This window comes from Helianthus annuus, chromosome 8, assembly GCF_002127325.2.
Source record: "Helianthus annuus cultivar XRQ/B chromosome 8, HanXRQr2.0-SUNRISE, whole genome shotgun sequence".
In the NCBI taxonomy this organism is placed as follows: Eukaryota; Viridiplantae; Streptophyta; class Magnoliopsida; order Asterales; family Asteraceae; genus Helianthus; species Helianthus annuus.
The window spans coordinates 151,781,672-151,809,595 of record NC_035440.2 but is presented as its reverse complement, the minus strand read 5'-3'; the positions used below and the strand labels follow the sequence as shown (position 1 = coordinate 151,809,595).

At 43.3% G+C, this 27,924-nt stretch overlaps 2 protein-coding genes across 2 annotated transcripts; one reads left to right on the top strand and one right to left on the bottom strand.

Annotated features, from left to right (window-relative positions):
- Positions 1-227: 227 nt before the first annotated feature.
- LOC110933726 lies at positions 228-5,304 on the bottom strand. Its single transcript, XM_022176932.1, has 2 exons — positions 3,898-5,304; positions 228-3,797 (listed from the first exon to the last, which is right to left on the bottom strand). Exons 1-2 carry the CDS (start codon positions 5,302-5,304, stop codon positions 228-230), a joined length of 4,977 nt encoding a protein of 1,658 aa, XP_022032624.1.
- A 479-nt stretch (positions 5,305-5,783) lies between these two features.
- Positions 5,784-6,935, top strand: LOC110933720. The gene has a single exon (XM_022176927.1). The coding sequence runs from the start codon at positions 5,784-5,786 to the stop codon at positions 6,933-6,935; it is 1,152 nt and encodes a 383-aa protein (XP_022032619.1).
- The last annotated feature ends 20,989 nt before the right edge of the window (positions 6,936-27,924 follow it).

Sequence of the window (27,924 nt, the reverse complement as noted above, 5' to 3'; positions counted from 1 at the left end):
AAGACTTATGGTACGAAGGGTTTTTCTGGCAGGAGCATTAACATTGATGGCAATCCTTTTTTTTGGGTAAAGGGTTACCCCGGTGATTTTTATAAATATCAACAAAAAAAAACAAGTAGAAGGCTGAAAATACCCTCTAGTTCTCTTAGTGGCATACCACTAAAGAGTTCAACACAAAAAACCAAAACCACAACCAATTACATCAAAAACAAATAAAACATTGGTCTTCAATCGTCATCCAAGAAATCTTCCTTATCCATCTTCCACTCTTCCAAAAATCGCTTAACTTTTGTCGTTTGTTTGTACTTGAAAGAGATTAACTTGGCTCGGACGGTGTCGATAATAAAATCAGCCACTTTTTCTGGTCTCAATCGGTTATTGAAAAATTTGGAGTTGCGTTCACACCAAATAGCATAAGCAGCAGCCGCTACCACCAATCTACCAGCAATAGACACAACTGACTTCGACTTAGCTCTAGAGATCAACCAAGCCGAGATGTCATCCCAAGAGTCTTGAACCGATTCCATGTAAGCTTTCTGACGAACTTTATGCCATACCGATTTCGAGTATGGGCATTCGAAAAACAAATGCTCATGAGTCTCTATCTCCGAATAACAAAGCAAGCAGCACATAAGATTCATAGATCCCGTAACAGCATGATTCCATCTCAAAATCCGATCTTGAGTCCAGAGTTTTTTCTTGAAGATAAGCCAACACAGAAAAGAGTGTTTCGGAATGTTGAAGGACGACCAAACCACTTTCGCCCATGATTTAGGCTGATCTCGGACCCGGACAGCATCCCATACTTCCTTTGACGAGAACGGAGCAAGCTTCCCATCATGCTTCATCCATAAGATCCTGTCTTGAGTTTCGGATAACATCAGAGGCCGAAGCTGGAATAATGTCGGAAATACACTCCTCCAATCTTCCGGCCAAACCCATTGCCCATCTATAAATGCATCTTTTATTTTCGACTTAACTGAAAACCCATACCTGGCCATCTGACGCGGGGACACAAGTTGACTAAGAGGGCATTCATTCGTCCATTTATCAAACCATAGAAAGGTGTTATTTCCATTACCAATCTTACTCCACAAATGATTACGAAATTTATCCCAACACTTCATTAATTTTTTCCATCCCCACGGTGAGTTAGATCGAACCGGAATGTCCCAAAGACACCGTCCTCGAAGCCTATGCAAAACAATCCAGTTTGTCCATAACGAGTTCCTACCCGAAACGATACTATAAATGTGATAAGCCATCAACGACTTGTTAACATCCGATATCCGTCTAATGCCTAACCCGCCTTCCAGCTTTGGCAGACATACCTCCTTCCAAGCTACTTTGGCTCTACCTTTCGAACCCATACCATGGCCCCATAAAAAATGTTTCATCTTGGATTCTAACTCCTTAATGATACTGGCCGGTAAGATGAAAACTGAAGCCCAGTATACATGAATTGAGGAGAGAACCGATAGAACTAGCTGAAGTCTTCCCGCAAATGAGAGAAACCTGTTTTTCCAGTCATTAATACGTTTAGACATACGCTCCACCAAAACTTTGCAATCTTTGATCAAAAGACGAGAAGCAAGTAACGGAACTCCTAAATATCTGATAGGAAGTTTCCCTTCATCGAATGGGACCATATCTGCAATTCTATTCTTAGTAGCTAACGGTACATTGCAAAAAAATATTGTGCTTTTTGCATTGCTAGGAACTAAGCCAGAAACCTTCTCGAACTGTTGCAATGAGCGCATCACAACCTTAACCGAGCCAACATCCCCTCTGGTAAACAAGAAGAGATCATCAGCAAAACACACCTTGATTATCATTTGCTTCTCACATTTATTATGGAACCTAAACGATGAATCCAATTCAGCGGCTTTGTTGAGAATCAGAGTTAATACTTCCATGACCATAGTGAATAAATAGGGGGACATTGGATCCCCTTGCCGCAACCCCCGCTTTCCTTTGAAATAACCATGCACATTACCATTCACACTCAAGGAAAAGGATGTAGTAGTGATACACTCCGTAATCCAACCAATAAATCGATGCCGAAACCCAAAGCCATGCAAAACATCACGAAGAAATCTCCAATCCACTGTATCATACGCCTTTTGAATATCTACTTTCATAGCACATCGAGGAGGACCCATTTGACGATGATAATTATGCATTAGCTCTTGAGTCAACATTATATTATCCGATATCCTCCTACCCGGAACAAAAGCCGATTGATTTTCACTTATAATATCCTTTAAACCTTCCAGAATCCTAGCTGTGAGAATCTTGCTAATCGCTTCATAGACCACATTACAACATGAAATTGGCCTATAATCCGTGACCACTCCCGGAGTGGGAACTTTAGGAATGAGAGCTAAAAACGTGTGATTTATCTCCTGAAGTAGTCTACCCGACTCAAAAAAATCAATAATAGCAGTCGTTACCTCATTTCCGACAATAGACCATGACTTCTTAAAGAAATCAGACGTGTACCCATCCGGCCCCGGAGCCTTGTTTTCATTAATCGAAAAAACAGCCGCTTTTACTACATCCGGAGTCACTTGTCTACACATATAATCAGCTACACTAGGGTTAACGGTGACTGAAAAAATGTCTCGATCCACTCGGCTGATCGTGTTCCCTTCCGAACCCAGAAAATCCCGGAAATGATTCACTAAGGCCAAAGAGACTCCATCCCCTTCATGAGTATTACCAGAAACATCTTTAATAATGTTTATTTTGTTAAAATGATTGCGATATTTGACCACATTATGAAAGAATTTGGTATTTGAGTCTCCAGCTTCCAACCATTTCTGTTTTGCCTTCTGTTTCAAAAAGCGCTCTTCATCCAAAGTCGCCTCCAAGTAGTTCTTCACACAAACGGATTCCGCTTCTTTGATTGTTAAATTAAAAGGATCAGCATCCAACTTACTTTGCAACGAGTCCAATTCTGCCTTCAAGTCTATCACCTTTTTATAAATATTTCCTTGTTTTTTTAGTAACAATCTTAGAGGACGTTTAAGGCCTCTAAGCTTCTTTACTAGACGAAACATGGGAACCCCCATAATCTCAGCTTCCCAACCCGTCATGACAGTTTGCAAAAAATCCTTCTTATGCGTCAAAAAATTACTGAATTTAAAAGGTTTAGGTTTAACCTTAGTGGCCTTAAGAAGTTTTAGCAAAGCTGGACAATGGTCCGAAATACCGTGAGGCATAAACACCGCAAAAGCATCGGCAAATTTCTCCACAAAACTGACATTTGCCATAATCCTGTCCAGTTTCTTTCGGATTCCAATCCCTTTTTTCGGACTTTGATTCCAAGTGTAGTGCAACCCATGAGCTCTAAGATCAAAAACTTCGAGATGTTTCACACACTCATTAAAATCCATCATGGCAGCATTCACCTTTGACGACCACATACAGTTATCCTCTAGGTTCAAAACCACATTAAAATCCCCCATTATAATCCACGGGTCCGATTGAACAACCCCCTTATGCATTTTTAGCGAATCCCAAAGATATTTCCTTTCTTGATCATTGTTACTTGCGTAGACAAAGGAAATATTTACCATTGCATTATCTTTTTTGAACCGAGCTTGAACATGAACAACTTGATTAGTAGCATGTAGGACTACAACATCTACTGTATCCGCATTCCACCCAACAATAACTCTCGTACCTTTATCGCACAAACTACCATTTGAAGTCCACTCCCAATTCCGAAGAACCTTGTTACAAACCTTATCCAAGTTAGCAGTCTGAACATGAGACTCCAGAATAGCTATAACCTGCAACCCATTATCCGTCACAAACTTTTGAACCTCCTTTTGCTTGATGGGGTGGTTCAATCCCCTGACATTCCATGCAGCCACACTATCCATTAATAACCTCCTGAGCAGGTGTGCTTGCACCTGTATTATTCAAGTGACTTGGATTTTCGTCATCCAAAAAATCATATCCTCCCACATTCGGATTCACCCTATCTTCTTCCATATCGGAACCCCATTCATCCTCCATATCATTTAAGGCATGAAATTTATTTTGTGTTCGAATACCCGGGCCCTTAGAATCACCAGCCCCTTTAGCTGATTTCGGCTTAGAAGAGTCCACATTTTCATCACGTTTCTTAGGCCTGTAAATCAACCTCTGCTTATCCTTCATATTAAACTGTTGTTTGACCACCTTCTTCTGGTTATTACCACTTTTAAAACCCTGATCATCCACCTTATCTTTATTATTCTGACCCTTATCATCAGCAAGTTTTATCGGACATTCATGCATTCCATGGCCAAACACCTTGCAAGTTTTGCAATGTGGTGGTTTCCATTCATACTCCAAATGGATACTAATCTTGAGGTACCCACCCTCTTCTACATTTGGAATTGCTACAGTAACGTTTTCTTTCAGATCCTTATCCGCATCCAGTTCAACTATCGCTCTAGCGTATCCACTTCTGCCCCACGAGTCTAAACACATTCTGGTTGTCTCATTATCCAGCATTTTAGGGGTTCCCACCTTCGAAGCAATCAGACTTAGACCATCCTCAGTGTAAGCCGCCAACGGAACATCATGCATTTTAACCCATACTGGTACCTTTTTTAGCTCTTCTTTCTTCAACTCCGTATTCGGAGACCATTGTTTCAAAAACAGCGGGATATTCCTGATAAGCCATGGTCCATCTTGCAATACTTGTTCCATTCCATCCTTAGACTTGAATTTAAAAAAGAAAAATCCTTTTCCATTCATCATACACTTTTGCATACCATATTTCCCCCATCTTTGGCTAACAAAATATTCCACAACCGGGAACGCTAGTCTTTTCCCAAGAAAATAACCAAAAAGCACATTATTAAATCGATCCTGAACCTGTTTAACCGAGGCGATTGGAATCATAACATCAGCGTCAACATCTTCAGCGGCTTTGGTGTTTTCCAGAAATCTGAAGTTAACCTTTTGAACTGGTTTGACCGTTGCCAGCTTCTCCGCATATGTCTGCCCTTTCATGCCATTACCACTATCCAGATTACCTGCTTCAACATCCTCAAGAACGACTGGCTCAGTAATTTTTTCTAGTTCGTCAATTATGTTAATCGGTTTCTGACCAGAAGTGGCCTGCTGAACAACACCTCTTCTAGGCATCACCAGATTTCCTTCTATATTAATCGGCCTCCCCTCAAAACCCTTGCCAAGACTAGGGTTTTGACTATTAGCCGGCTGCCGAATAAACACATCCCCATGCAACCTTTCAGAAAATGATTGAAACCCTAAATCCTCCAAGCTACTATCTCGATTCATTTCCATGCACAATAATTGAACACGATCATGCAAAGAAATACGACCAGAACAAGAAAACAACCCTTAGCGACAAAGCAACAAAACCCTAATCAAAAGAAAAAGAAAAAACCCTAATTCCAACTTCAAAAGATTAGTGACCAAGGTAGAAGTCTAGAAACCTTACTCAGAAGGATCGACAACACCTCAATACCTAACCCAGATCGATCAAAATTAAGGTAGAAGATGAAGAACTAGGGTTACTGGAGAGATCGCCAAAATCGCCTAGGGTTACCCATCCCAATTTAAGTTATTTTTCCATTGATGGCAATCCTTTAGCTCTGAGACGTGGGGTTATCAGGAACAATGATCAGGAGCCGAGACCGATTAACGTTATTGATGAGCTTGAGAAAATTACTGTTCCAATCCAGCTTCAGAGTAGTATTGATCAGATTCTTGATGATAAGCAGGAGAATAGCACCAAACCAGGGTCGTATGCTGATATGGTTAAGCAAAAGACATCCCCGAAACGGGAAGTTAATTTCTGGAAGCTAGAAGCGTCGGAGAAGGTGCAAGATGCTGATGTAGTTATTCCTCGCGAGGTAATTCGAAAAGTTCAGGAAAAACTTGATAATGTTTTGTTTGGTTATTTCTTGGGGAATAGGCTTCCTTTTCCGGTAGTTGATTATTATGCAAAGAATGCCTGGTCAAAATTTGGGTTTGTTAAAGCGATGATGAACTCTAGTGGCTTCTTTTTCTTTAAATTCGATTCAAAGGAGGGTATGGCTAAGGTTCTTGAAGGGGGGCCATGGCTGATTAGGAAGGTGCCTTTGTTTCTAAATGTCTGGTCTCCATCTATAAGCCTTAAAAAAGGGGGTATTAAATCAGTTCCGGTGTGGGTTAAGTTACATAATGTACCGATAGCTGTTTACACGGATGATGGGCTCAGCTTATTAGCGTCCAAGATAGGAGTTCCAAAAAGATTAGATAGTTATACTGCGGACATGTGTGCTGAGAACTGGGGGAGGAGCAGTTTTGCCAGGGCTTTAATTGAAATCAATGCGGAGAATGAGATAAAGGATCATATCACTATTGCTATTCCGAAACTTGATGAGGAGGGTTATTTAATGGAGAGAGTGGATGTGGAATATGAATGGAAACCATTACGGTGCTCTTTGTGTTGTGTGTTCGGACATAATGACCAAAATTGTAGTAAGAATGCTCAGAGCAAAAAGAACCAGGTGGTTGTTGATGATGAGGGTTTTATTTCAGACAAGAGGAAGACGATTAGATTGAAACCAGTGCAGAAAAATCAGAAGCCGAAAATTATCTACAAGCCTAAGATAAATAAAACAGGGCAGAGCACTTCAGGTACAAAAGATGATAAGCTGAATAATGACAAACCTGGTAACGTTAATATAAAGAATTCTTTTGAGGTGCTTTCAAAGAATGATGGAGATGCAGATGTGTTAGATCCTGATGACGGGTTGGAAACAAGACCGGTAATGAATATTGCAAGCGGGTGCCAAGTGCACATTGATGATGAGGTTGTGGATTCGGTTCCTACTGAAATGTCCAAGTTTATGAGGAATGATAACAGAAAAGATAAATCTGAGGGGGCAAGCACTCCCGGTCCAGATGGTTTGAATGGATAGCATCGTTGTGTGGAACATTAGGGGTTTGAACCAACCCCTGAAACAAAATGAGGTTCGGATTCTTTTGTCTGAAAATAAGTTAGCCGTTTGTGCCATTCTTGAATCTCATGTCGATATCAGGAAACTTGATAAAGTTTGTAAAGGGGTCTTCAGGAATTGGAGTTGGACGTCTAATGGTAACTTGTGTGATCGTGGTACTAGAATAATTTTGGGATGGAATTCGGATGATGTTGATGTCATGGTTTTGTCTCAAACGGACCAGGTTATTCATGTCCAACTTCATTACAAGGCTTGTATGAAAGTTATTTTTTGTTCGTTTGTGTACGCGAAGAATAATTATCAGGATAGACGAGGGCTTTGGAATAACCTTTGTAAGCATAAGGGCTTATGTCATGATAAACCATGGGTAGTTATGGGAGATTTTAACTCAGCTTTGCATCATGAAGATTCTATATGCGGTTCATCCACTCAAACTATTAGTATGCGAGAGTTTTATGATTGTGTTCAGGTAACGGAGCTGATTGATATTATGGGCCATGGGTTGCATTTCACGTGGAACGAGAAGCCTAAGGAGGGAATTGGGTTGATGAAAAAGATTGATCGGGTGATGGGTAATATGAAGTTCTTAGAGACATGTCCGGAAGCTTTTGTGCTTTATCATCCTTTCCGTGTTTCGGATCATACTCCGTGTATTTTAAAGATGGGAAATTCGACCAAGGCTAAGCCGAAACCTTTTAATTTTGCAAACTTTATCACTTCTAAACCAGAATTCAGGTCTTCGGTTGAGCAGGAGTGGAGGAAAACGATTAATGGGGTGGCTATGTACTCGGTTACTAAGAAACTTAAGAATTTGAAGCCGTTTTTGCGGAGAATTTTGTTTCGACAAGGTAATCTGCATGATAAAGTATCTGAGTTGAGAAGTAAATTGGATGAATTCAAAAAAAGATTGATGCGAATCCGCTTAATAGAGAGCTGAGAAATATGGAAGCTGAATACTTAAAAGAATTCAAGTCAGCGGCGTATGATGAGGAATGTTTTCTAAAGCAAAAGGCTAAAATGGAATGGTTATGTGCGGGGGATTCTAATACTGCTTTCTTCCATAACAGTGTGAAATGTAGAAATGCTGGATCAAAAATTCAATCTATTAAGGATGTTGCTGGCAACCGGTTTGAGGGTGAAGATGTGCCGATTGCTCTAGTCAACCATTATGCAAACTTTCTGGGCAACGAGGACCAAGTTATTCATTTTAATCAGGAGGATTTTTTTGTTAATGTTCTTAGTCCTGCTGCTGCTGATAATATGGTTAGACAGGTTACACGTGAAGAAATCAAGAATGCTATGTTTAGTATTGGCGAGAATAAAGCTCCGGGTCCTGATGGTTATACGTCGGCTTTTTTTTAAACATACATGGGATATTGTGGGTGATGAAATTACTATGGCCATCTTAGAGTTTTTTGATAATGGTAAGATTCTGAAACAACTTAATCATACTATTCTGGCTCTTATTCCAAAAGTGGAGACACCAGACTCGGTTCTTGATTATCGTCCTATCTCTTGCTGTAATGTCTTATACAAGTGTATCAGCAAGATAATTACAGATAGGTTGAAGGGGAGTCTGGGTGATTTGGTTAGTATCAATCAGTCTGCCTTTGTTCCGGGTAGGAAAATATCTGATAACATCCTGCTTACTCAAGAATTGATGCACAATTATCACTTGAATCGGGGTCCGGCTAGATGTGCGTTCAAAATAGATATCCAAAAGGCTTATGATACCGTTAGTTGGGCGTTTTTGGAGGATGTTTTGCATGGCTTTGGGTTTCACCAAAAGATGGTTGCGTGGATTATGGCTTGTGTAACCACGACCACTTATTCTCTCAGTATTAATGGTAATTTGCATGGTTTTTTCGGGGGTAAGAGGGGCTTGAGGCAGGGTGATCCTATGTCGCCATACTTATTCACATTGATTATGGAGGTTCTTTCTTTGCTTCTACAACAAGCGGCCCATCCTAGCACTATGTTTAAATTTCATGCTAACTGTGTTAAGCAGAAGATTATTAACGTTTCCTTTGCTGATGATTTATTCATTTTTGTGCATAGGGATGTTGTTTCGGTGAAAAAGGTTCGAGATGCGATTGAGAAATTTACTAACCTTTCTGGATTAGTTCCGAGTTCAGCAAAAAGCACCGCTTACTTCTGTAATGTGCCGCATAATGTTAAACAAGATATACTTCGGATCATGCCTTTCCAGGAAGGGTCATTGCCGGTCAGGTATCTGGGGGTCCCGTTAATTTCATCCAAGTTAGTCTTTAAAGATTGCAAACCTCTTCTAGATCGGATGGAGAAGAGAATTAATAGCTGGTTGAATAAGTCTCTATCTTTTGCTGGTAGACTACAACTTATTAACTCCGTCTTGTCAGCCATGCATATCTATTGGGCATCCGTTTTTATTATTCCTTCTCGGGTCATCAGTGATCTTGAGAAGCTTATGCGACGGTTCTTATGGAATGGTAACAATCTGAGTAGAATTAAGGCGAAAGTCTCTTGGGTTGATGTTTGCTTGCCGAAGAGTGAGGGTGGTTTAGGCATAAAGTGTATTTCGGATGTGAATAAGGCCCTTATGACTAATCATATCTGGAGCATTCTGGTTAATAGGAAGTCTCTTTGGGTTCAATGGATACATACACACAAATTGAAGGGTAGGAGTTTTTGGGATATCAATAGCAAAGGTAGTATGAGCTGGGGATGGAGGAAAATATTATCTCTTCGTAGTGCTGTTAGGCCTTTTATATGGAAAGTTGTTCGAAGTGGGGCTCAAACGAATGTCTGGTGGGATAATTGGTGTCAACTTAGTCCGCTAAGCTCATTCATTACTCCACGGAGAATAACTAATGCGGGCTTCAACATCTCATCTTCTATTTTGGATCTAATTGATGAAAACGGAAACTGGAGGTGGCCGCAGGCTTGGTATGATTTGTACCCGGTTTTGATTGGGTTAAATGTTCCTCAATTGACGCAAAATATGGTGGACCGTACGGTTTGGAAAGATTTGGATGGGAACTCATGCTCGTTTCGTTCATCAGAAGTGTGGCATGCTATTCGGTGTAGGCAGAACCCAGTCTCCTGGGTTGATGGGGTATGGTTTTCTCAATGCATCCCACGACATTCATTTCACTTATGGTTAGTCATAAAGAATAAACTTAAAACCCAAGACCGGCTTGCTGCTTGGGAGGCGGGAAGTGTAACGAATTTAAACCTCATGTGTTGTCCGCTGTGTAGAACCAATCGGGACTCTAGAGATCATTTGTTTTTTCAGTGCTCGTTTGCTTCAAAAGTGTGGAACGAAGTTAAGAATATGGTTCAAATGGGTAATGTTGATTGCACTTGGCAATCGATTATGACATGGATGGAACAAAATGCAAGCTCGAAGAAGACGGGGCATATTATATGCAAGCTGGTTATTGCGGCTTCGACTTACTTCATATGGCAAGAGAGAAATAATTGTCTATTTTCCAATGTTTTTGCTGATCAAAATGTGGTGATTCAGAGGATTAAGGAAGTTGTCCGTTTACGGTTAATGGGGTTCAAGTTTCGAAGACAATCGAGTATTGAGACTCTACTAAGGACATGGAAGATCGGTTCTAATGATGAGGCAAACGATCCGGGCTAGCTGATTTTATTTTGTTTAGTTGTTCTTGTGTAGTGTTGGTCATTTTCTTATAGTTTGTTCTTTGATGGTTGTGTTTGTGGGTTGTGTTGTTCTTGTGTCCTAGGCGTTGGTATGTCAAGCCTAGTTGGTGTGTCCTCTTCGGGCATGCCCTTGTTCTTATTTTCATTTATAACATTTACCTGGGTAATCCCTTTACCCAAAAAAATAAACAACTAAACGTGAACTCACTCAACTTTGTTGTTGACTCGTTGTTACATGCTTTACAGGTCGTTAAATGCTTGGAGCTTGCACGAGGAAGGAGTCGTTGTGGGATACGGACTGTCATGTTCCGTAATAAACGCTTAATCCTTATGAACTTATTAAATCTACGTTTTTGGATTTTAAACTTATGGACTATGAACTTATATTTTGGTATCACGTATTATGCTTCCGATGTTTAATTTAAAACTTGGTTAACTGGCTTTTGGTCACCAATTGTATTGTGGTTGGTTTTAGGTTTTATTTACTTAAATACGTTGTTCAATATGATTGGTGGCTCGATCCTGGTCACGTCACGCCTCCAAGCGGTGGTACTCCGCATGGTGGATTTTGGGGGTGTGACAGATTGGTATCAGAGCCATTGGTTATAGTGAACTTGGTTTTAAAAAGGGAAAAGCTTTTCGATTAAACCAGACTATAACCTGTACAGTGCTCAACGATCCACAACGATGCCTCGCTCTACGTGCAAGACTCGACACAATAGGTGGTATGATTTATGTTATATTGTCGGTTAGATAGCTCACACTGTGTATTAGTTAACGTGATAACTGCTACTTGAACCTTGTGTGCTTACTCTCTACTGTCGTCCCACACTTACGCACTTTCACGACACTTTTCTCACTTACGTTGCTTCGTGATGAAGATCATGAACGGACGCGGAGGACGTATCAACCTCACTCAAGCCCAGTTGACGGCTCTGATCAACGAACGAGTTGCTGAGGCACTCGCAGCTGTTCCTACAGGAGGTATAACCTACTACTTCGACCTATCTTAGGACGTTTAGATCCTACCTTCGCAAACCAACCCTCGTGCTTAACTTTGTCTTTTATTATCGCGCAACAGGTCAACATGCTCAGCCTCCTGTGTGCACGTTCAAGACGTTCATGGACTGCCGACCTACCACTTTCAGTGGCACCGAAGGAGCAGTGGGCCTTCTTCACTGGTTTGAAAAGCTTGAGTCAGTTTTCGAGATGTGCGAATGCCCCAACGACCGTAGGGTGAAATATGCTACCGGAACACTTGAAGGAGCTGCGTTAACCTGGTGGAAGGCGCAGGTTCAACTACTAGGACTGGCAGTTGCTAATGCCACACCCTGGAACGGTTTCAAAGAACTGATTAGAGAAGAGTACTGCAGTCGTGACGACATCCATAAGCTGGAGGTAGAATTTTTCAATCTGAAGATGACTGGGTCTGAAATCGAGGCATACACGAAGAGGTCAAACGAGCTGGCCATCCTGTGCCCCACTATGGTGGACCCTCCCTACAAACGCATTGAGCTGTACCTTAAGGGCTTGGTGCCAGAAATTCAAAGCCACGTAACCTCAACTAACCTTGGCACTATACAACAAATCGTCAAGTTGGCTCATCGTCTCACTGATTAGGCAGTTGAGCAGAACAAACTGCAAAACGTATTAGCGCCACTACTTCTGATGCTCCCAACGACAATAAGCGCAAGTGGGATGGAAATCTGGGCAAGGGTTCTACTTCAGCTCAATCTCAGCAGCGAAAGACAGATGAGTACAGGAGCCCCAGTCAGCAGTCATCTGGAAATCAAGGTCAGGGTGGGTACAAGGGAAATCACCCTAAGTGCAATCGATGTAATCTGCACCACAGCGGCCAGTGCAACAAGGGTCGCTGTCAGAGGTGTCACAAGCTGGGTCATGAAGCTAAGGATTGCAGGAGCCCACGTCCTGTGAATCAGAATCGCCAACAACAGCAACAAGCTCCGCAGAACCACCAGCAGCAGCATCAGCAGGGCAATAAAGGATGCTTTCAGTGTGGCGCCGAAGGCCACTTTAAAAGAAACTGTCCCCAGCTGAACCAAAATCAGAATAACAACCAATGAAACGGGAACCACAATGGAAACAACAACGGAGGCAACAACGGAGGTAACAATAATGGCAACGGCGCCCAAGGTCGAGTGTTCGTGATTGGTCAGGGAGAAGCAAGGAACGACCCCAACGTTGTGGTGGGTATGTTTCTTCTGGATGATTTCTTTGTTACTGTTTTATTTGATTCGGGTGCCGATACTAGCTACGTGTCCTTAAAAGTTAGCCAAATGCTTAAGCGCACTCCAACACTTTTGAACACCAAGCACACGGTAGAAATAGCAAACGGTAAAAGTCTTGAAGCCACACACATAGTTAAGGGCTGTGACCTCGTCCTAGCTGGTCAGACCTTTTCCATCGATCTTATTCCTATCGTTCTGGGTAGTTTCGACGTTGTCATTGGAATGGATTGGTTATCTCGACATCAAGCGGAGATTGTTTGCAAGGAGAAAATTGTTCGCATTCCTCGTTCTGGTGAAAAACCTCTGGTGATTCGTGGCGACAAGAGTGGTGCTGTTGTAGGCATCATCTCTTTCCTTAAAGCCCAGAAGTGTTTACGAAAGGGCCACACCGCTATCCTAGCCCTCGTTACTGATGCATCCGCGGAAGAAAAGAAGATTGAAGACATTCCTATTGTACGTGTATTTCCTGAGGAATTACCTGGCCTTCCGCCTCATCGACAAGTCGAGTTTCAAATCGAGCTAGCCCCTGGAGCAGCACCAATAGCTCGTGCGCCTTATCGACTTGCTCCATCAGAACTCGAAGAACTGTCTACGCAACTACAAGAGCTCTTGGAAAAGGGTTTTATACGTCCTAGCTCTTCGCCCTGGGGAGCTCCCGTCTTGTTCGTAAAGAAGAAAGACGGTACCTTCAGGATGTGTATTGACTACCGCGAACTCAACAAGGTGACCGTGAAGAATCGTTATCCTCTTCCACGCATTGATGACTTGTTCGACCAGTTGCAAGGGTCGAGCTTCTATTCTAAGATTGACCTAAGGTCAGGCTACCATCAGCTGAGAGTCCGAGAGGAGGACGTCTCCAAAACAGCATTCAGGACTCGTTACGGCCATTACGAGTTTCTGGTTATGCCATTCGGGCTGACGAATGCACCAGCGGTCTTCATGGACCTCATGAATCGAGTGTGCAAGCCTTACTTGGATAAATTTGTCATAGTCTTCATCGACGACATCCTGATCTATTCTAAGAGTCAGGAGGAACACGAGCAACACCTGAGGCTTATTCTGGAACTACTTCGTAAAGAGCAGCTGTATGCCAAGTTTTCGAAATGTGACTTCTGGCTTCGCGAAGTCCATTTTCTGGGCCATGTGGTAAACAAGGATGGGATTCATGTTGATCCATCCAAGGTTGACTCGATCAAGAACTGGCCAGCACCCCGTACACCAACAAAAATCCGCCAATTCTTGGGTTTGGCAGGATATTACAGAAGGTTTATCAAAGATTTCTCAAAGATTGCGCAACCTCTCACTTCACTGACTCAGAAAGGTGTCACTTATCGTTGGGGTGATGCACAGGAGTCCGCATTCCAGCACTTGAAGGATAGACTTTGTAGCGCACCTATTCTCTCATTGCCCGAAGGCACATATGATTTTGTGGTTTATTGCGACGCTTCCATGCAAGGCCTTGGTTGTGTGTTGATGCAACGTGACAAGGTCATTGCCTACGCATCACACCAACTTAAAAACATAAATACAAAGGCAAGGCACGGCTCGTTCATCTAATAGACCCTAGTACATTGTAGGGAGTCGTGTTTGCCGAAGAGCTTTGGGTTACAAGTACCGAAGATGCAATACTGTGAGTTCATGTCCCCCCTTTTCTCTTAACTGTTTTTAGTTTTATACGTGCACTACTTGAATATGAACCTGACTTGTATGGTAACCATGGTAGGACGTGGTTGACCACCCTATAGCTTGATTGACTTTTCTGTGTATCTGCCGAGCAAAACCAAGGTGAGTTCACACAGCCAAGGCATGGGGTTCCCAGGGTGGGAATGAGTTTGGATTATTTACTTGTACTTACCTAGCTTATGGAACTTAGTTATATGGTCCTCGGGTGAGGAAGGGTTATTGATAAGATACGACTAGACTAGTGATACTTATAGAACTGATCTTCGCACACACGCCGGGGTGGGCCGCGATAATATGACTAATCTTCGCACACATGCCTAGGAAGGCTGCGAACTATACACTAAACTTCGCACACATGCCGGGTGGCCGCGATACAAATATACCTAGTCTAGAATACTTGGGAACTTTCCCTAATCTTCGCATACATGCCTAGAGGGCCGCGATACGAACTAATACGACACATGACTTAACGAACGAACACAAGGCTTACTATACTATTACGATTACTGAACTATTAACTGTGAACTCGCTCAACTAGTTGTTGACTCTCTGCTGCATGCCTTGCAGGACCTTAGGTACATATGGAGCTTGCACAGGGAGGAGCAGGTCGTTGTGGAGCATGGATCGTGGATGTTATGTTAAACTTTATAACACTTGAACTTATTACATACATTGGGTTTTCATATTATGCTTCCGCTACTAAACTACGTTTGGTTTGAACATCAATTGTATTGAGTTGGATTTTTATGAACTACTTTTAATATTTAAATGCTATGTTCAATATGATTGGTGGCTCGATCCTGGTCATGTCACGCCTCCAAGCGGTGGTACTCCGCGTGTGGATTTTGGGGGTGTGACAGATTGGTATCAGAGCCATTGGTTATAGAGAACTCGGTTTTAATAAGGGAAAAACGTTTTATTTATTAAAACCAGACTATAACCAGAACAGTGCTCAACGATCCACAACGACGCCTCGCTCCACGAGCAAGACTCAACATTCTAGGTAATATGGTGCATGTTATATTGCCTACTTGCTAGATTACATAGAACTTTGCTCGTAGTATGCTTAGATACACATGACACTATTGCTTGAGAACACTTGTGTGCTTACTCTCTTCTGTCATCGCACTTTTCGCGAACCTCTCTCACTATGTTACCTTTACTATGAAGATCATGTCTGGACGCGTTAACATGACACAAGCCCAGTTGACGGCTCTCATTAACGAACAAGTTGCTGCGGCACTTGCAGCCGCACAAGCAGGAGGTATATCCTGTAGTTATAACTCACACTAGGATCTTTAGGTCCTACACTCCTAAACCAACTCTTGTGTTTAACTTTGTCCTATTCGTACACAATAGGTCAACACGCACCACAACCTGTTTGCACTTTCAAGAACTTCATGGACTGTCGTCCAAGCACGTTTAGCGGCACAGAAGGAGCGGTTGGACTCCTCCATTGGTTTGAGAAGCTCGAGTCGGTATTTGAGATGTGTGAATGCCCTGAGGCTCGCAGGGTGAAATACGCCACTGGTACTTTGGAAGGAATCGCGCTGACTTGGTGGAACACGCAAGTTCAGATTTTAGGGCTGGCAGCTGCTAACGCCACCCCTTGGAATGATTTTAAGGAATTGATCAAGCGAGAATACTGCACGCGTGATGACATCCACAAGTTGGAAGTGGAGCTTTATCACCTGAAGATGACAGGATCGGAAATCGAGGCTTACACGAAATGGTCGAACGAACTGGCCATCTTGTGTCCAACTATGGTGGACCCTCCAATCAAGCGCATCGAGTTGTACCTCAAGGGTCTAGCATCCGAGATTCAGAGCCATGTGACATCGGCTAACCTCGACAATATCCAAGACATCCAGCGTCTTGCTCATCGCCTCACGGATCAGGCAGTGGAACAGAACAAGCTGCCCAAACGCATCAGTGCTACCACTCCAGCTGCTACTTCTGCTACACCCAGCGATAACAAAAGAAAGTGGGATGGGGATTCCAGTAAAGGTTCAGTCTCAGTTCAGTCTCAAGCACAGCAGCGCAAAATAAATGACTACCAGAATTCGAGCCAGCAATCATCAGGCAGTCAGGGGCAGGGTGGATATCGGGGATTTCACCCACTATGTAATAGGAACAACAGACACCACAGTGGGCGGTGTCGCAAGGAACGTTGTCATAGATGTCTCAAGTTAGGGCATGAAGCTAAAGACTGCAGGAGCTCACGGCCTGCGAATCAGAATCAGCAACTCCCACCACCAGCTCCACAGAACCAGCAACAGCAGCCACAGCGAGGAAACCGGGGATGTTTCCAGTGTGGGGCTGAAGGTCATTTCATACGTGACTGCCCTCAATTGAACCAAAACCAGAACCGCAACAACAACAATCACCAGGGCAACGGGAACAACAACAATGGGGGAAACAACAACAACGGCAACGAAGCTAGGGGTCGTGCTCTCGTGCTGGGTCAGGGCGACGCAAGGAATGATCCCAACGTAGTTATGGGTAAGTTTCTTCTCGACGACTTTTATGTTACTGTTTTGTTTGATTCGGGTGCGGATACAAGTTATATGTCCCTAAAAGTTAGCCAAATGTTAAAACGTGCACCAACTCCCTTAAACACCAAGCATGTCGTAGAATTAGCAAATGGTAAGAGTCTAGAGGCCATGCACATAGTTCAGGGTTGTAATCTTATCCTTGCGGGTCAGACTTTTTCTATCGATCTTATTCCCATAGTTCTGGGTAGTTTCGACATCGTCATTGGTATGGACTGGCTATCTCAACATCACGCAGAGATCTTGTGCAAAGAGAAGATTGTTCGTATCCCTCGTTCTGGTCAGGAACCTCTCGAGGTTCAAGGCGACAAGAGTGGTGCTGTGGTTGGCATCATCTCTTTTCTAAAGGCTCAGAAGTGTTTGCGTAAGGGCCACACTGCCATTCTGGCACTTGTTACCGATGCATCAGCAAAAGAAAAGAAATTGGAAGATATTCCAGTAGTTCGCGACTTTCCTCAAGTGTTTCCAGAGGAATTACCTGGTCTACCGCCCCATCGCCAGGTCGAGTTTCAAATCGAGCTAGCACCAGGAGCAACACCGATAGCACGTGCACCGTATCGATTAGCTCCATCAGAGTTGGAAGAACTCTCTACGCAACTACAAGAGCTCTTGGATAAGGGCTTTATTCGACCTAGCTCTTCGCCTTGGGGAGCTCCAGTACTATTTGTGAAGAAGAAGGATGGTACCTTCCGTATGTGCATTGACTACCGTGAACTGAACAAGGTGACGGTGAAGAACCGTTATCCTCTTCCACGTATTGATGACTTATTCGATCAGTTGCAAGGGTCGAGCTACTACTCCAAGATAGACCTGAGGTCAGGTTACCATCAGCTGAGAGTCCGAGATGAGGACGTCTCCAAAACCGCATTCAGAACCCGTTACGCCAACTACGAGTTTCTTGTCATGCCATTCGGGCTAACGAACGCACCGGCAGTCTTTATGGATCTTATGAACAGGGTGTGCAAACCCTACCTGGATAAGTTTGTTTTTGTTTTCATCGACGACATTCTGATCTACTCCAAGAGTCAGGAGGAACACGAGCAGCACTTACGGCTTATCTTGGAACTTCTTCGAAAGGAACAACTGTACGCCAAGTTTTCAAAATGCGACTTCTGGCTTCGCGAAGTCCACTTTCTCGGCCACGTGGTAAACAAGGATGGGATTCATGTCGATCCATCCAAGGTAGATTCGATCAGGAACTGGCCTGCACCGCGTACACCAACGGAAATACGCCAATTCTTGGGATTGGCGGGTTATTACAGGCGATTCATCAATGACTTCTCAAAGATTGCACAGCCGCTTACGCTACTGACACAGAAGGGTGTCACCTACCGTTGGGGTAATACTCAGGAAACTGCTTTTCAGCACTTAAAGGATAGACTTTGCAGTGCACCTATCCTCTCATTGCCAGAGGGCACGGACGACTTCGTGGTTTATTGTGATGCATCCATTCAGGGTCTTGGATGTGTGTTAATGCAGCGCGACAAGGTCATTGCTTACGCTTCGCGCCAACTCAAGGTTCACGAATGGAACTACACGATGCACGATTTAGAGCTGGGAGCTGTTGTTTTCGCGCTTAAGATATGGCGGCACTACCTGTACGGTACCAAGTGCACTATCTACACCGATCACAGGAGTCTCGAGCATATCTTCAAGCAGAAGGAATTGAACATGCGTCAACGTCGATGGGTTGAACTACTGAACGACTACGAATGTGCCATCAAGTACCATCCAGGCAAAGCCAACGTTGTGGCTGACGCTCCCAGTCGAAAGGACACTCTACCTAGACGCGTGCGAGCACTACAGCTTACCATTCAGTCTAGTCTTCCTGCTCGGATACGAGATGCTCAGGTGGAAGCATTGAAACCAGAAAACGTCAGGGCAGAAGCCTTACGCGACTCGAGGCCACGATTACAACAGAAGGAAGACGGTGCCTACTATGTAACAGGACGTATTTGGGTCCCATTTTATGGCAACTTGCGTGAGCTAGTGATGGATGAATCTCATAAATCGCGCTACTCGGTACATCCAGGGTCGGATAAAATGTACCACGATCTCAGAACTACGTATTGGTGGCCTAGCATGAAGGCCCACATCGCTACCTATGTCAGCAAGTGCTTGACCTGTGCAAGAGTCAAGGCAGAGTATCAGAAACCAGCAGGCTTACTTCAGCAACCAAAGATACCACAGTGGAAATGGGAGGAAATTTCCATGGATTTTGTTACAAGCCTACCTAGATCCCAGCGTGGGAACGATACTATTTGGGTGATCGTAGATCGACTCACCAAGTCTGCTCATTTCCTGGCAATCAAAGAAACGGACAAGTTTTCCACACTAGCAGACATATACTTGAAGGAAGTAGTCTCAAGGCACGGGGTGCCCACCTCTATCATTTCGGATCGCGATGCACGATTCACATCAGAACTATGGCAAGCAATGCACAAGGCTTTTGGCTCTCGGTTAGATATGAGCACGGCTTATCACCCTCAGACGGATGGGCAGTCTGAGCGCACGATTCGAACTCTAGAAGACATGCTTCGGGCATTTGTTATTGATTTCGGCAACAGCTGGGAAAAGCATCTCCCTTTAGTGGAGTTCTCGTACAATAACAGTTATCACACCAGCATACAAGCCGCTCCATTCGAGGCATTGTACGTGCGTAAATGTCGGTCACCTCTCTGTTGGGCAGAGGTGGGGGATAGTCAGATCACGGGTCCAGAACTTATAGTGGACACCACGGAAAAGATTGCACAAATACGACAACGCATGGCGGCAGCTCGCGGCCGTCAGAAAAGCTACGCGGATAAGCGTAGGAAGCCATTGGAGTTTCAGGTCGGGGACCGGGTTTTACTCAAAGTCTCACCCTGGAAGGGTGTGGTTCGTTTTGGCAAACGGGGCAAGCTCAATCCGCGGTATGTTGGACCGTTCGAAATCATAGAAAGAATAGGCAAAGTAGCCTACAGACTAAACCTACCAGCTGAACTCGGTGCAGTTCACAACGTTTTTCACGTGTCGAATCTGAAGAAGTGCCTGTCAGATGAGACCCTCATAGTTCCTTTGAAGGAGCTCACTATCGACGAGCAGTTGCGATTCATCGAGGAACCAGTAGAAATCACGGACCGGGATGCTAAGGTCCTCAAGAACACGAGAATCCCTCTTGTTCGAGTTCGTTGGAACTCCCGTCGTGGCCCAGAGTTCACCTGGGAACGCGAAGATCAGATGAAAGAAAAGTAGCCCCAGTTGTTCGCGAACAGTACAACCACTACTTAGGCTGAAGCTACCACGGAATTTCGGGACGAAATTCCAGATCAACGGGGGGAGGATGTGACACCCCAAGAAAACCAGTAAACGATACAACTTACCTAGCTTCCTCAGTGAGTACGAACCAAATTTCGGGATGAAATTTCTTTCAAGTTGGGGATAATGTGACAACTCGTATTTCAACCTCTCCTTGTGTACTCGATGTAACTTGTTTGGACTATCCGTGACTAGTTGATGTGTTTGTTGGTAATGGAATATTATGTTTTATTACGCTATGTGTTACATGAATGTGTTTTGTGTATTTATATAAAATAAATTGGGCCGCACACCTTGTCCCTCGCCACACACTATTCTCGGCCCACTATGCATGACTCGAGACCAAGGGCAGCCCGTGAATGGGTTCGGCCCACCCCCTTATGTACGTACATGAACCCTTAGGGAGGTGTAATCCTCATTGTTGCAAAACACTTTTCACACACACAAACCCTAGGAGCTCTTTCTTAGGATGGCAGTTTGGGAAGCAGGTAGTCAAACAAATCTAAATCTTATGTGCTGTCCGCTATGTAACTATGACCGGGATAGTCGTGATCACTTATTTTTTCAATGTAACTTCTCGGCGCAAGTGTGGAATAAAGTGAAGGCGATGGTAAACCTGACGAATGTGGACACTACTTGCTCATCAATTCTAAATTGGGTGGAGCAACACTCAAGATCAAAGAGTGTTGATCACATTGTGAGTAAGTCGGCTCATGTATGTATAAATCGGATAGCGTTTGTATAACTCAAACAGATTGAAAAACATGATTACAGAATTGATGTACACATAAACTAGGGTGCATGCTAGTTTAGAATCGGTTGGTTTAAGGATCCGATTGTATGTTTCGTATGATGAATTGGTTGATGGTTATTGCTTAGATCATGATTAGGGTTGATAAATGATTATGTTTTACTGTTCGTGGATTGATGATGATTGCGGTGATATGAATGTGTTTGAATGATGAATAATTGTGATTTGATCTGATTGTGAAACTGCCAAAACTGTTAGCAATTGTTACGGAAATCATGAGCTGCAAATAAGGAAATCAGTTACAACCTGCTTAGTCTCGACACAGATTGCGAGTCGAGAACTCCCTGTCTCGACTCGAGACCACAGCACCAACACAAACAGCACAACCCGAGACCACGGTAGCGGGTCCGGTTGCGACTCGAGACCGTGTAGTCTCTACTAGTACATGATGACCCGAGACCTCCTTGTTGCGACTCGAGACCTAGAGGCCAGCACAACTCGAGACCGCACTGTCTCGACTCGAGATCTCTAGTCTCGACTCGAGACCATGAACACATGCACACCGTTTGGACTTTGCACACTGTTACTGTTACGAGCCCAACCATTTGGGCCGCATACTTGGACCTTATTTACGTGACTGTTATTGATCTGCCATGATTATACGTGTATGCTATGGTCACTACTGGTGTACAATACGTGTAGAATATAGGTGCACTACTTGAATATGAACCTGACTTGTATGGTAACCATGGTAGGACGTGGTTGACCACCCTATAGCTTGATTGACTTTTCTGTGTATCTGCCGAGCAAAACCAAGGTGAGTTCACACAGCCAAGGCATGGGGTTCCCAGGGTGGGAATGGGTTTGGATTATTTACTTGTACTTACCTAGCTTATGGAACTTAGTTATATGGTCCTCGGGTGAGGAAGGGTTATTGATAAGATACGACTAGACTAGTGATACTTATAGAACTGATCTTCGCACACACGCCAGGGTTGGCCGCGATAATATGACTAATCTTCGCACACATGCCTAGGAAGGCTGCGAACTATACACTAAACTTCGCACACATGCCGGGTGGCCGCGATACAAATATAGCTAGTCTAGAATACTTGGGAACTTTCCCTAATCTTCGCATACATGCCTAGAGGGCCGCGATACGAACTAATACGACACATGACTTAACGAACGAACACAAGGCTTACTATACTATTACGATTACTGAACTATTAACTGTGAACTCGCTCAACTAGTTGTTGACTCTCTGCTGCATGCCTTGCAGGACCTTAGGTACATATGGAGCTTGCACAGGGAGGAGCAGGTCGTTGTGGAGCATGGATCGTGGATGTTATGTTAAACTTTATAACACTTGAACTTATTACATACATTGGGTTTTCATATTATGCTTCCGCTACTAAACTACGTTTGGTTTGAACATCAATTGTATTGAGTTGGATTTTTATGAACTACTTTTAATATTTAAATGCTATGTTCAATATGATTGGTGGCTCGATCCTGGTCATGTCACGCCTCCAAGCGGTGGTACTCCGCGTGTGGATTTTGGGGGTGTGACAACCATAGTAACAACAATTATTTATACTTCTTCTATAAGAATAAATCCGGAAAGACAGCATTAGATACCTCAGAACTAAGAAGAATGGCAGCCGATGAGATTTACCTTCTTTAAGACAGGAAGGAAGAGAGTATTACAAATTGCCCTATTTGATCTAGTCTCTTCCATTATCGATACCCGTACATACTAAGATCTAGGTAGCAAAGTACGAGTTGGAGAGACACATTTCCTTCTGAGCTCACATTCGTTCTATAGAATATATTCATTTCTCTTCATTATAAGAGAACAGAAAGATGGGGATGAATGCAATACAGAGAGAGGTAGAAAGGCAAGCACTGCACGGGGCCTCTCTGATGCCTACACTTCCCCTGAGGGAAGGGGGAGAGGATGATTGCTAGGTCCGCTTACAACAAAGCAACATATTTAATAGAACAAGTCAAGCTAGAAGGAAAGAAAGCACTTTAAGATCGGTCGTGAACCAGAAAGAATGAGCCTCTTCATTACCAAAAGGAAGAAATCAGCACTTGCTTCTTGAGCTGGTACAACAACTCCAGCAAGAAGGATTAGCCGATTAGAAGGCATGGCCAAGGGTACTACAAGCGGAACCCCAGTCCCAAGCTATAGGACGACAGATGAATTAGGCGCTGACTCCAAGACTGATACAATAGGCTTTGAGTCATCAGTTTGATCTCCTAGATGAGAGGGCTATGGGTATAGACCCGAAAGCACCTTCACTAGCCATGGACTACTCAAGCAATCGGACAACCGCTTCACTACTTTCAAGACTGAAAATCCAATGATAGAAGAATGGACTGCAGCAAAACTTCCTAAACTAGACTAGAATAATCTTTCGTAGCAGTTAAGGATGAGTTCGATCCATTAGGTTCTTCGATTTGTTTAGAGGGAGTGGGAAAGCTACATAAATTCTTTGGAAAAGCCTGCTTGGAAGCTCTCTTTTAGTCGGAGAAGTGATACGTGTCGACTGTGAGGGAGACTACCGTCGACCGACCTTAGGAGGGAGACTACCGCCCCTGAGGGGCTTGTTGCTAGAGGCATCCCTCCGCATCCATATTTTGTAAGACCTCAAACGGATTCGAGACACCAACACTAGTATTAGATTTTAACACAGGGCCTCTATGGACATTAGCACCAGATGATGATGAAGTTTCTCCAGTGGATTTAGCATTCGCTACTGGCCGATACACTAGCTTCGGTCTCTGGTTTTTAACATGGAATCCTTGCTGAGCAGGTTTTTTATTTTTTCCTTTGGAATTAGCATCCTGATATTCATCCGACATCTTCTTTGTATTGTCAGGCACATGGATTGTTGGTTTTTTAGGACACGAGCTATCATCATGGCCAAACACACCACATCTCGAACACCTTAAGGGTTCCCAGTCATATTCAATATTAACCTCAGCAATAGAATGCCCAACACCATCCAAAGCAGGAACCGCAACTTTAATCATCCTGACCAAATCCCTTATTGCATTGATTTCGATCAACGCCCAAGCAAAACTACTCCGTCCCCATGATTCCGCACACATTGTCGCAGTAAACGAGTCAAGCATTTTAGGAACCCCTATTTTAGTTGCTAACAAGCTTAAATTATCCTCAGTAAACGCCGATAGAGGAACATTATGCATTTTTACCCACACCGGTATCGCTGTGATATCCTCTTTAACCAGCACGGTTGACGGAGACCATTCATTTAGAATTATAGGCACATTACGAATCAGCCATGGACCATCCTCCATTAGTTGTTCAAGACCTCTTTTCGTTTTAAACTTGAAAAAGAAAAAACCATTTGAGTTCATCATCATCCTTGTCAATCCGTATTTAGCCCAAGTGTTTTTGACAAAGTAATCGACGACAGGGAACGCAAGCCTCTTCCCTAGGAAATAACCATAAAGTGTTTCCATCGACCTAAAATTGACTTTTGGCACTTCCTTATGATTCTGAACGACCTTAGCAAAAGAAACAGGATTGGTAGTTTTCTTACTCGTATCCATCGAATTAGTACTCTCCTGAGTATCATTAGGGTTTGCATGAGAATATGCAACATTCTTGTCAGCATCAAATTCATCAGCATTCAGATTAACATAGGTCAACTTAGGTTTTGCAACAGACAACTCAGGAAAGTTTATAGCCCTATGTTCATCAACATTCCCACCCTTATACTCCAAATCCACAGGTTTTGAAATTTCATACATTCCATCAATAACCGAAGGGTTACTAGTCTTGTACATACCACGTCGCGCCATCAGAGGGTTGCCCTATATGTTCGTGATTTTCAAGCCAATACCCGTACCGGGCTCGCACTCGCCTCACCAAGTGAAGGAGATGTACCCCCTTTATCAGGAGCCAGTTCCTCAACCCTACTTCTCCCCATGCAGCCACACCTTAACACCCGAAAAGCTCCATACCAAGAACAGAACCCTAGCTACGAAACCCTAAGATCAAGACGTTAATCCTTAACTGATTATACAGGTGTATCAATCTAGCTAAATTAAACTCAGTTAAACTCAGATTCTAACCGATCAAGATTGCTAACTAGTTCGTTAAAGATGTTTGAAAGATCAAACCTCTAATCACAGACTGTTATACAATCAATCACGAAAAAAATCTAAGGATCGAAGAAGAACAGGAAATTGCCATGCTAGAGAGAATTAGGGTCCGTTCGGCCCAACCACCACACTACACTCTTAGGATAGTTAACAGAACACCAACCCAATATCGAGGAGAATCAGTACATGGAACTTGACCAATCCACGATCACCCTCTGCTAGCAACTTTCTTATCTTACGATATTCATAGTGTCGATTATAGAAGAGATGGAAATTGCATATTAAGATTAACCGAATCAGCTGCGTAGCCCTCTTTCACAGGGGAGGTGTGGCGGCATAGCCTGCTTCCAGAAAGTAATTCATGTTGAAGGTGGTCGGCCTTTTACTTAGTTTTAAGCACTTCTTCTTATATGCTCACTTCGATGCTCGATTTTTGCCTTGCTTCGGGGCCTTTCCCTCCCATTAGCTTAGCTTAGCTTTAGTTAGAAAAATGTCATATGACTCCTAGTATTTCTTGTTTGTTGTGATTTGGTCAAGTAACAAGAAGTATCAACAATCTGTATAGTGCTCTTTCTAGTACTTTGACTTGGCTACATCATAGTCAGGACTGCTCTGGCGCTTTCTCCTCTTTCTGTTTTGTTAGAATTCCCTATACTACATCATAGTCAGGACTGCTCTGGAACAGAGCAAGTAGAAAGAAAAGGAAACTGCAGATGCACGAATGGAATACGCACCTGGAATTGGTATTGGTCTAAAGAACCGGAAAGGAAGAAGCAACGGACTGAGCTACGAAGCGACGGGATTGAGCGCTTCTCCTAGCGCAAGAGTTTTCGTCGCTGGATTAAGATGACTTAGCGACTTGCCTAAAAGCAGAAACCGGAAGGTTAGCCTTGCATGAACTAGGGAAAGATATAACTCAACTTCACACTGGTTAGCAAAACCCTAGAGCTTCCCTGCTTCGGTAGAACCTTATACTTTACCAAGTAAAAAGTTTAACCTGGGATCGATAACCTTTCTTAGCTAGGATAAAGTCACTGTCATCGCTCTATCCTTGAATCGCTCGGAAATCGTACCTAGCCTCTCGTCCATAACCTAGCCCGAAGCTCTCAAGCGACTGATTTCACACAAGTAGTAGGACCTTCTTTTATAGTGGAGTTAGAGTAGGCTCTAGAATAGTCGAATGAATGGTCAGTCTCGCTCTCCACCCTACTGCTAGATGGGATAGGTTCACATGCTTGAGATAAGACAGATCTTTTTTAGGCATTAAATAGGCCGAGAGAAAAGTATCATTTTTGTGACATCTGTGTCACTTCAACCTTCAAACAAATACCAAACCAATGAAATATTGTATTTCATACTTGGGATTTGTAAAAATATGTGTATCATTTGCACATATCAACTCTTTTTTTTTTGGGTAAAGGGTTACCCCGGTGAATCTATTAAAATGCAACCGCAATTAAGTACAAGTAGTGAGGATGTGTTCCACACTAGTTCATATACAGGACATGCCCCATATATGTAAAACAAAAACAAACCAAAAAACCTATAAAACCCCATATCCTAGTCTACTATACATCATGACTCGACATCTAGTAGACAAAAAATGCAAACCACAAACTCCTAAACTCAACCACCATCATCAAAAATAAAGTGGCCACAAAACCGCAGCCCCTTCAGACGAAACGCAGACAATCTATCCATTCGAAGGCTTGGAAGAAGAGGTGCTTGCCCCTGCTTTTGAAGAAAAAGGTTGAGTACCCGATGTCATGAATGCACTAGTTTCGTTGTAGACTTCTTCAACCTCCTCCTCATCCGAATCTTGCTGATCATTATGAGCCCCACTACTAGACTGACCCGTATGAAGACTACTATCCCGTAAAACTTCAAAAGAGTTCTTGGATAAAACCTTTGATTGCTGAGCCCCCTGCGGTTTGGGACCAATCGGCCTGTATTCAAACTTTTGTTTCTGTTTGTTTACAGGAAAACCTGCTTTAGCCGCTTTCTTGCGAACCACATCTGTAAACCCATCCTTATCCACTACCGGTTGTTTCCTTTGCTGCCTATTATTTCCTTGTTGTTGCTTCGGAATGTTAACCGGCTCCTTAGGAACCCTCCTAGGTTGCCTCGGGCATGTATCATCAGAATGCCCAAACACTTTGCAATGAACACACCTAGGAGGACTCCATTCATACTCCACATAAAGCTTTAGCTTGACAAAACCTTCACCTTCAAGGTCAGGGACCGCTATGACTATCTCCTCCTTAAAATCATTATCGGCCGAGATTTCTACTAACGCTCTAGCATAACTACTCCTTCCCCAAGTATCCAAACACATGGACGAGGTATACGAGTCCAACATCTTCGGATCACCAATAGCCGAAGCTATCATACTCAACCCATCCTCCGTATACGCAGCAATCGGAACATCATGGATTTTGACCCACAATTGCAACTTCTTGACCTCCTTTTTCTCTAATTTTGAAGTGGCCGACCAAATATTAAGAAAAAAAGGCTGACCCCGAATAATCCATGGTCCATCTTTCAGCACATTCATCATCCCGTCTTTACCCGCAAACTTGAAAAAGAAGAATCCATTAGCATTCATCATGGATTTTTGCACTCCATACTTC

Bases quoted from the DNA above. Each gene is read 5' to 3' on its own strand.
- LOC110933726 (XM_022176932.1), bottom strand. From the start codon at position 5,304: ATGAATCGAGATAGTAGCTTGGAGGATTTAGGGTTTCAATCATTTTCT. The intron at 3,798-3,897 runs GTTATTAATGGA...AATGGGTTGCAG, and splicing joins CAAGCACACCTGCTCAGGAG to GTTATAGCTATTCTGGAGTC.
- LOC110933720 (XM_022176927.1), top strand. From the start codon at position 5,784: ATGGTTAAGCAAAAGACATCCCCGAAACGGGAAGTTAATTTCTGGAAG.